The sequence below is a fragment of the Photinus pyralis genome, unplaced genomic scaffold (assembly GCF_008802855.1).
Source record: "Photinus pyralis isolate 1611_PpyrPB1 unplaced genomic scaffold, Ppyr1.3 Ppyr1.4_unclustered_Scaffold6033, whole genome shotgun sequence".
NCBI classification, from domain to species: domain Eukaryota; kingdom Metazoa; phylum Arthropoda; class Insecta; order Coleoptera; family Lampyridae; genus Photinus; species Photinus pyralis.
This window is the reverse complement of record NW_022171880.1, coordinates 2,835-13,161: the sequence shown is the minus strand read 5'-3', so window position 1 is coordinate 13,161 and position 10,327 is coordinate 2,835. Positions and strand designations below refer to the sequence as shown.

The window sequence follows — 10,327 nt, the reverse complement described above, 5'->3', positions numbered from 1 at the left end:
ATCATAAATAATAGTGAAATCGTTTCAGTCATTTTTTAGAATACAGATTTGTCGATTACCTAAATCATTGTATAAATACAAATCTAAAATGAGGTTATGGACAAATGACAGCAAATATTTACGAATATTTATGTTCCATTGAGAGCAATTTTCACATGGATTTCTTCAGTTTCTCGTGCAACACTCGTGCAGTACGAGTTTTGCCAATCGAAAACGCTATGATATATGATTGCGGTAGTATACAGGTGAAAAAGGAAGATATCGGTTCACCAATAATTTAACATTTCTCATTAGGTCGTTAAGTAGCGGGAATTCCCACTGCGACATTTAAGACAATAGGACAATAGCCCCCATTTAACTAAAAGTCAGTGGTTCTCAATAAAATTTTAATGTTTCAAACGCCAAATTGTAGTGCTCGTATAAATCGGCCCATTTCCTTAATAATCGATATATTTAAAATGTAGTTCCTTAAGGAATGCGTCGATAGGACATTAACGACAATAATCGTGTTGATACTGAGATGTCTGCTTTCAAATTTCAAACAAGAAGTTCCGTTACCGTATATTGAGACACCGTTTAAGCTACCGTTGCCAGATACCGAGCCACAATTCAATAGCGTTCCCATGAAAAAACAATCGGTCTATTATTAATCAACAATGTATTCAGTCTTCAATGTCAGCAATTATAACAATGGTAGTCTGTATAGGGAGGAAATGGTGGATAGATTTAGTTTTTGCCGAGTTAGCTTTTTAGAGCTCCCACAGGTTCATTTTTGTCGTTGAGTTCACTTTGCTTTGGGTGATCAAGGGTGCTGCTCATTGTAACAGAAAGGTAATGTACTTAGTTGTAATTGATTTATATTGTAGATTATGTTGCCTTCAGCTAGTTGTAATGCAGGGTAAAGTGATTCTTAAATTTGGTGTAATTTGCTTTCATGTAAAAGTGGTTCCTGTTTGATTTGTTGAAGATTGGCCAGTTATCAATTTTCATGTGTTTGTTTTGAACCCATTTAGATTGATTAGCGACTCCAATTCTTTGTGCATGAATCTGCCTTTTTTTTAGTGTAATTAACCATTTCGCCCTTGCAGAGGTACATGCCGGAGTGATAAAGATACTTAGCGGCATGTATTTCGAACGACAACTTTAGTCTAAGGTTACCGTATCCAGGATCTTAGATACCTGCTAGATTGGAGGAGGTCTGGCTAATTAATGATGTTTATTTTATGCACTTTATGTAAAGAGACTTCGGAATGTATCTTTCACACATGAGAAAGGATTGAAGGTGCTTTTTAAATCTACTTGTAATGGCCATCCTTTAACTTATCAAGTTTGTATTGTACTAACGTCAGATTTCAATCTGTCCAATTCAAGAGTTACTTACTCGGATTATTATTCTTTGTATAACTATTGTAGCTGTGTTGTAAAATGTGTTTAACGTTATCCAATGTTACCTCTCATTCTCCAGATTTTCCCTCTAGATTTCACCTCTGTGAACAGTGAGTCGGAATTTTCTTTAGCACGGTTCTTTTGTCCGACGAGTTCTAGTGGAACCTGGCACTTTTTGGCTTTAAATGTATTCTGTCTAAATTTGTAGGATGTCTTTCGGCCTTTTGATTCATTTTTACACTCTTGATCAGTTCTTTAATAAACTTTATTTGTGTTTCAATTTCAATTAAGCGTATTATTTGCGTTCCGCCTTTCCGATAATTAGCATGGGTACGAGTGAGTGCGACCTGGCCTTCCACAACGTAGGGGTTCCGGACATTGTCGAGTGTGAGGTTTGTGTTACTACGCAGGTGTTCCGAGTTCGTGTTTTTCCCGCTTTCGTTAGCGCGGGAGCTGTCGACTTGGGTACATCACAATACCATATTAATGTATTAATTAAATAGGTTGACACATTCCAAGTAGTTTCCCCAATTACAATTTGGCGTTTTAAACATTAAAATTTTATTAATTAAATGTCCTATTGTCCTATTGTTTTAAATGTCGCAGTGGGAATTCCCGCTACTTAACGACCTAATGAGAAATGTTAAATTATTGGTGAAACGAACTATAGTCTGTGCGCTCAACGCCAAATAAATAGTTATTTACGTTATAAGTCCGGTAGGTTACTTGTAACAGTACGAGTTAGACATTATGGACGAGGCGACGTCAGGAGCCGAGTCAAGAATCGAGAATGTCTTAAACGAGTACTGTTACAAGTACTACCGGACGTATATCGTAACGTATTTTATTTCATACTGTAAGTCTGTTCTGTATCATTATTTCATTTCAAAGATTACAAAATTTCATTAAATTGTAAAAATCGCATTACCTTCTTTCTGTGGCAACCGCCGTTGCTATAGTTTGTAGTTTGTTTACATTGAATTTTTTTCACTAAAAATGGACGCTATAAACGTTGTGGGATGATGGTGGGATGTTCCACTGTTCCCGATACAATCCTGTCGAAATCTCATGAAGCAACCGAAAAGTTGGTTCCTATAAGAAGTCGGCCGCAAGGTATGAAAACGAGTACTAAGTGTTTTGCCAATGGAAGAACGAACATGGGGCGAAACAAGTAGAGGAAAAAGTCATGTTGGCATACTTTTTGGACGCAGTAAGTTTTTGAATTGAGATTTTTCTGCCTGGGTTTCGGTGTTAAAGCGTCATGGGGCATGGAAAAGCTCATCGACGGCAAAAAATACATCGAAGGCTCGGTAGAAGGAAAAGTTAAGATTGACCGTATGATACAACTGATACAAGGCGGCGAAAATTTCATTGGAGTTCTACAGCAGAAGGAATCAAACATTACTAACTCGACATCCAGTAATAACCCAGGCGTTAGTGTTGAGGGCAATACAAATTGTTTCATTACAATCAATGTTAATGTTTGAAATAAAGAATTACAGCCAAATTTATGTTGGGGTTTGTAATTAATTGTGTGAAGATGTCCAATTTGATGTATACAAATAACAGTCCGGTAAGTGTTGCTTAGCGACACTTACCGGCTCTGATGCTGTAATAACTCAAGGTTGTTTTATTAGGTAATAACTCACCTACCGGACTCAAAATGATAGTGTAATCGAACATATACCGGACAGTATGAAATAAATATAGCTAGCATGAGTGGAGCAGCACCTCAAAAACGATCTACAAATACTTCGACTACGAATGGTATTCGGAGGACTATTCAATGAATCAAAAGAAAAATTAAGCATAATTACCCGCGAATGTATATTTATACGTAATAATCCCGAAACCTTGACATTATTTCCATGACAACAATAAACGTCAAAATAAATTACGGAAGTTGCTTTTCATTTTGCTATTGATTCTATTCGAACTTTTGCTCCAAGCTAATTCGTTATGAGTGATCAAATTAAAAATTGCCACAACCCAAAATTACGCGGTTTAAATACAAACCTCGAGTGTAATTCGGCAGGACAATTTAACGAACAAGAAATTCACGAAACTAATCAATTATTGACAGACGTCAAACTAGTCATAAATGAGAAAGGATAATGCGATAATTGTTCCAAAATCAATAAGTGAAAAAACCACTAGTGCATTTGTCGCTGGAAAAGTTGCAGGTAACTTTTGCCGCTGTTAAAGTGACAATTGCACTGCGGCTTATGCGATTTTTTATACATGAGTTGAATTGTCATATATAATACCATAAGTAGTCGAAGTATTGTCGAATATTTTTGAGGTGCTGTCACGAATGCTAGTTACGCTGCTTAATACCACGAGCGCTTGCGCGAGTGGTATTAAAAAGCGTAACTAGCATGAGTGGAGCAGCAGCTCAAAAATAATCTACAAATACTTCGACTACGAATGGTATTCGGAGGACTGTTCAATGAATCAAAAGAAAAATTAAGCATAATTACCCACGCGAATGTATTTCCATGACAACAATAAACGTCAAAATAAATTATGGAAGTTGCTTTTCATTTTGCTATTGATTCTATTCGAACTTTTGTGCTCCAAGCTAATTCGTTATGAGTGATTAAATTAAAAGATGTGGTGATAAGTCGGTTGTCGAAATTGACTAACAAACTAAGAAGAATGTTCCGGTTAATACGACAAAATTTCGCGTCATTTCACTGGTGGAAGTTTGACAAATGTCATTGAATAATCGCATTGAATTGTCGCTGAAATACCACACGTGAAATTATCGTAGGTAATTGCACAAGTGCATCAAAATTACCGATAATTTTTTTGAAAGCATGTTGTCTAAAAACTGCATGAGTTTATTTTCATATTTTGGCGAAAGAGCCCTCCACCTTCGGTGTCGGTCTTTTAACAATATATGAAAATGACCGAATGCAGTTTTTTACTAACAACATGCTTGAACTGACGTTACCTACTTATAAATTGTCGGTGTATTGTGAAATTGTCCAAAGGAGTTGCCAGTTGCCATTGCCGTGGATATGGACAGTGCAATTATCGCAGGCAGAGTTGGACTGGGTCACCTGGGTCACTAAATTAAACTGGGTCACTGGGTCGCTGGGTCACGTCATACTCTTTTCAGTTAGACCCAGTGACCCAGTTTGACCCAGTGACCCAACTTGACCCAGTGACCCAGTTTGACCCAGCGACCCAATTTCACCCGGGGACCCAATTCCACCCAGTCACCTAGTTTGATCGAATAACGCAGTTAAGTCAGTGCCCTCGGTTCAAGTGTACAGATTATGAAATAAATGAAATGCTGGTTTGTTGAAAATAATACTCGATTGCTTGACAACTGCCATTTATGTGATGTTTGCTTTAATACTGCCGTAAAAAACTTTCAATGTCCCGAATTGTATTAGAATAATGTTATTTCTTTGCTTCAGGGCTTACCAGTTTGCTTACAGGTGTTCATTCACATTTAATTTTTTTCTACTAGTTAGCTTAATCCAAATAAATCTTTCCTCTAAATACTTTCATTGACTACTTGACTACAAACTATAAACAAATGCATTTGATTTTTTTAGGTATTAGTTCTCTTGAATGAAATTGGGCTACGTGCTTGTTGCCGAATATTATTGAGGAAGTTTTTTTTTTAATTAAAAGTTACTTGAAATTGTTTTGGATGATACCTAACAATAATTTAATTACTGGGCCACCGGGTCAAGACTGGTCACTGAGTAAAGCTGGGTCAAGATGGGTCACTGGGTCAAGCTGGGTCACCGGGTCAAAGCTGGGTCACCGGGTCAAACTGGGTCACCGGGTCAAGCTGGGTCACCGGGTCAAGCTGGGTCACCGGGTCAGCTGGGTCACCGGGTCAAGCTGGGTCACCGGGTCAAACTGGGTTACTGGGTCAAGCTGGGTCACCGGGTCAAGCTGGGTCACCGGGTCAAGCTGGGTCACCGGGTCAGTAAACTAACTGGGTCACCGGGTCACTGGGTCACTCTATGCTTGACCCAGTCCAACTCTGAATTCGCAGGGCTCTTTCGCTTTCTACAGTGCAATTATCGCTGTAATTGAGCGATAATTGCACACCTCATATGGCATTTATGACATATGAGGGAAATATTCACTATAATTCGTTCCCATTGGTTCAACAATTTGAAATCTTGACATTTTACTGATCGAAATGTGACAAATGTTAGATGAATTGAATAGTCTCTAAAATTTTATAATATGGAATCATTATTATTATTATTATTATTATCCCTCTCTTGTTTTTGGGCCCTCAACAGGCATGCGCCCAATTACAGAGTGACCCGCATAATCATATGATGAATACAGTATGATCGTAAAAATCGAAAAATTTGCTCAAATGTGTGCTCTCTGTCTTGTAAAATAAGGAGAGGATGGAGGGTTAAATATGGTTCATGCGAGATCGAACAAACCTTACTGGACTTACGACTGGCGTTTGTTTTCTCACAGAAGTGACAGATTCACGGGCTGTTTCTTGACACTTCAAAGATAAATTTATGGTACTTGTTTTACGTGCAGAGATGTCGAAAATACCATTACTAATATCTCCAAGAAGTTCGTCGGTTCCCGCATTACCAACAGCTTTGTCAGCATGTTTAGTCAAACCTCGTGCCGGAGGTTATGTTTCACTTGAACCCTCTCACGAAAGGTGACAGGTTTCCTTTCCGATTGATCCGCGACCCAAAATTTACGAGTAAATTTACAGCGAAAACAAGGCAACGCACTCCCGTTCGAGAGGTTTACGCATAAATGAATGTCTAAAAGATCCGGTGTTTGGTTTGAAAAAGTCCAAAGTACATCTAGAAGAATGCGATGAAATGCTTGCTGTTACAATTAGCTGCGTAATGATGATGGCCACAGACGCAACCGATATTCCAGACGAGTATTTCATATGGGCAGATAATTATTTGTCTCGAATTAAAGATAATTTAGGAAAAAATCCTCCAAATGTCAAAGGTATTTTGGACCACATCGCATTACTACGACCGGGTTTAGTACATGCCGTAGTAGGAACGTGCGTATGCGATGAAGATATCGTAACGGAAGCAAACGTCGCTGAAGAAGACACGGCAACGGAATCAAATACCGCAGCAGAAGGAGATGATGGGGACACTGAATCAGATATTATTGCATATGACGAACGAAGACCAAGTCATGTTATAGAAGCTGATGAAGATATTACCGAGGAAGGGGAAGGCGAAGCGTAACTTTTAACATTTAAAGTATCTGCGCCAACATAAAATGAAATATTTATAAACAAAGGTTGCTCCATTTTAGGTATGTCAATGTCAAACTTCGCAATAAATTTTCGTGGTTACAAATACATATTTAATATTCATGGAATCCTTAGAAAATATAAGAACTCCCAAGGAATATACTCCGATTCCATACACGTTTAGATTACCAAATGACAGTACCGTATACCCAGGTGGGAAAGGTATTGCAAAATGTCCACCCTTTTATGTACAATTAGATCATACTTTAGCTGTCGTATGGAGTTTATTTTCGGAAAAACCAACGGAAAAACCACTTGGTATGGGCAATTGGTTAGTAGTAAAATAAACATAAAGATTTAGGTGTAGCGCAGATTCAGTGGGCATTGTCATTTTTAAAAGGAATTAAAAATACAAAGGGAGATCCTCCGCCCGATATATTCGTATGTATAGAAGTTATGGAAGAAGCATTAATCAAACAATACGCAGATATGGCCGACGCAATGAAATCCTTAAAACCTAACGAGACAGTGTCAGCGTCAGCTGTAAGTCAAACCACCCCAAGTAAAATTTTACAAGAGCAAAAATCATTTTCCATCAACTATACCGAAATGGTCAAATACAAGGGGACTCCATCAGAACGTACACTTGTGCCGACGCCAGATAGCAACGAACTGAGCGCGATGGAAAAAATCGTAACCAGTACGCCAAACAAGGGGTCGCGTACCAACAATGAGGTTGCTCAATTTCTAAGAAGCTTCAGGAAGGAACAGATTTCTAAAGTGGAAGAGGAAGTAAAGCGATTAAAGTGCATAGAAACGTACATAAGCAATATTGATAAATGTGACATTAAGCCATGTTTAGATTCCGCGGATGTATTAGCTCTACTGAAAGGATGCGATTGCCAAAAATAATTATGGTTTGCGTGTAAAAAAGGTTGTCCTATATTACAGGAACATTTTGAATCAATAAAGCGCACGATACCTACTCACTATAATTGATTAATTTAACTATAACTCTCGCCAGGAAAGATTGCCGGTCACAGCACACCTTGTGTCGATTTACGATCTATGTTTTTCTAAAGATGCGAGCGACTTCTGGAATAGTATCGTGCCAATGTTGAACGAAAAGTCTTATTGTTCAACATTGACACGATACTATCCCGGAAGTCGCTCACATCTTTAGAAAAACATAGATTGTAGGCCGGGATCAAGTGTTCTATGACCGGCAATCTTTCCTGGCGAAAGGTTTATAGTACTTACGTATTTATTACAATTTGTTTTTCTTCTTTCACATTGTGAAGTTATAAAAGCAATAAGGATGACTCTACCATAACTGGGTAATAATCTTTATATTACGAAATTCTTAGAGAAGGAAAGAGTGAGGAGTGACAATAATCATCGTAAAGTGAAGCCCACATTACGTCACATTTGTTTGTTATTTCACCCAAATCATGGCCGCCTACAGTTCATTGGCGTAACGTTAAAACGGCAATGGTAGGTACATTTGTGTAAAGTAAATACAATACAAACGTATTATTTTAAAAAATTGTGAGCATCTCTTGTACAGATAAGCGAATTTTTTTCAATATTGTTTACTAGCATGCAAAATTTATTGCTATTTCACTAGATGATGAATGAATATGACCCACATATTAAAAAAGTAATGTGAGAAGAATGAAATCCTTACAGAAAGCCTCCTTAATATTGCACATACCATCCTCCGACACTCCATTTTCGAGATATTCACATCGACAATAGATATGTCTCGTCCAGATGTTCCACACGCCTTCAATGAGAACTCTCGTCCGACACTTCGTTTTAGGAGCGATTCATTTCGACCTCACCAGAGTTCAGGCTATCCTTTAAGCCTTTGTAAGTACTCTGCTCCGACACATTGTTTTCTAAATAATCAGACGTAAAGTTTTGACTCGCCAAGGGTGTTCCTTCCAGACATTCCAGTCACCCTACCCTCCACTGATACTCTGTTTTCGAGACAGAAGCAACTATAACCGACCGCGATAAGGGATTGAAGAGGAGAGATGCGGTGGTAGGAATTAATTCCTTTGGTTGTAGAAAAAATGGTCAGCACAGCATGGAACATTAACAACGACGTCAAAGCATTTATCAGAAAACATATCTTTTCAAAGTCTAGAGAGGATAACTTACTACTACGAGTCAAAAAAGAGTTGCTGTCGAGTCACCTTTGGAATTTTTGTTTACACGGGAAGTCATATTTAAAATGGAACTTCCAAAGGTGACCCGACATCAATCCTTTTTTGATCGCTCGTTATTAGCAGTAGAAGTGAATTCTTGTTTCATATTTTCCACCCATATGGTACGAATCTTTTCGTCTTTGGGAATTCTAAGTAATAGTACTACTTTAGTTTACATTGCAAAATACTTTACTGTATATTTCACAACACAGACTTAACAAAATGACAATTGTACAAGAAATATTTTTTGTATGCAAATTTGTTTACATAATAAAGTTAGGTACACAATTTTGTCTTGAAATGACTTTAAAAAGTAATTTAAATTGTGATGCCTTGATATGCGACCCGCATTCTTGCTGCACAAATGTCCATGGTAACCCAGAATGTCCAACTCGGCACCACACACGCGTACGACTTTCACATATTATGAGAGCGAGACGAAGAGGCGTAGAAATGTTTGTAGTATTTTTATCCAGTAAAATACGGGGATGGATAACCTTCCAACCACGCTTCGTCTCCTTTTGTGACAATGGTCAACTTCATTTCCCCATGCAAGTATAGAATGGTGGGCTATTTCTGATATAGGAATGTCCCAGGCAGATTATCAAGCATCGTTAGCTTCAAGTGGTAGCTTGGAGGGACGACAAACAATCTTCCGTGCATCTGTAATAAGTTGTACATATATTACTTTCCAACTTTTTCATCAATTTGATACAAATTTATGGATATCTTTTACGTTTAAGATATTATAGGTACAATGCGTACGCCACTGGTCAATGCATATGGACTCGATAAAAAAAAATCTGTAGCAATTAAAATAAAGGCGATATCTTTTCCATTGTAGTGCGCATACTTGTAATACTCATTACATTTGGCAATAAAATTAAAAGTTATTTTCTCATGCATATTGATCTACGACCAGTTTTAAAGCAACTCACATTAAAGTAACCTATAATTACCTGTGAAAGGATATTCCTTGTGAGTTTTTTGGCTATCACTTCCGCACTTCCGTGCACTACAATGTACCATTGTCCACTAATGTTTTTAAAGCACACTTAGAGATTTAAGGACCGCATAAACAGGAAAATGCAAATACACCCACGCAATTAGCAAAAAGTAAACAAACTTTGGCTCCGAAAATATGGCCGCCTCAGGCTTCACCGCGCAGCATTGCGCTGGATAGGATTAGTGATGTGCATAACCGAATGATTTCAATAATCGAGTACTCAGTAACTGAGTGATTTCAATAATCGAGTGATCACTCGAGTACTGAGTACTCGTAAACTAAAACTTGAATGAATGAAACAATAAATGAATAAACCGTGGCTAGCGAGTAGCCGAGTAGCGACCTACGTCATAATTCGTAAAGGAATTTAATTCTGGACGCCGAGAATCGCGTACCTGGCTGGAGTACTCGTAATTCGAATATTCAACTTTACATTATAATTCGAGCACGCTTTTCCATTTACACCAATTCTGCTGATTATCAATTATA

At 37.9% G+C, this 10,327-nt stretch overlaps 1 protein-coding gene and 1 long non-coding RNA gene across 8 annotated transcripts; both read left to right on the top strand.

The window, feature by feature from the left end:
- Positions 1-5,843: 5,843 nt before the first annotated feature.
- LOC116182579 lies at positions 5,844-7,590 on the top strand. 7 transcript variants are annotated; one of them, XM_031503113.1, is made up of 4 exons: positions 5,844-6,052; positions 6,110-6,626; positions 6,682-6,937; positions 6,981-7,590. In XM_031503113.1, exons 3-4 carry the CDS (start codon positions 6,742-6,744, stop codon positions 7,529-7,531), a joined length of 747 nt encoding a protein of 248 aa, XP_031358973.1. In that variant the 5' UTR covers positions 5,844-6,052; positions 6,110-6,626; positions 6,682-6,741; the 3' UTR covers positions 7,532-7,590. The 7 variants fall into 6 exon arrangements, with proteins under 7 accessions (XP_031358973.1, XP_031358977.1, XP_031358976.1 ...); XM_031503116.1 differs by having other exon boundaries at positions 6,110-6,832; positions 6,890-6,937; XM_031503114.1 differs by having other exon boundaries at positions 6,110-6,832; positions 6,878-6,937.
- Positions 7,591-8,393: 803 nt separating this feature from the next.
- LOC116182581 lies at positions 8,394-8,743 on the top strand. The gene is made up of 2 exons (XR_004147564.1): positions 8,394-8,491; positions 8,556-8,743. It is a non-coding gene; the product is annotated as an uncharacterized LOC116182581 (long non-coding RNA).
- The last annotated feature ends 1,584 nt before the right edge of the window (positions 8,744-10,327 follow it).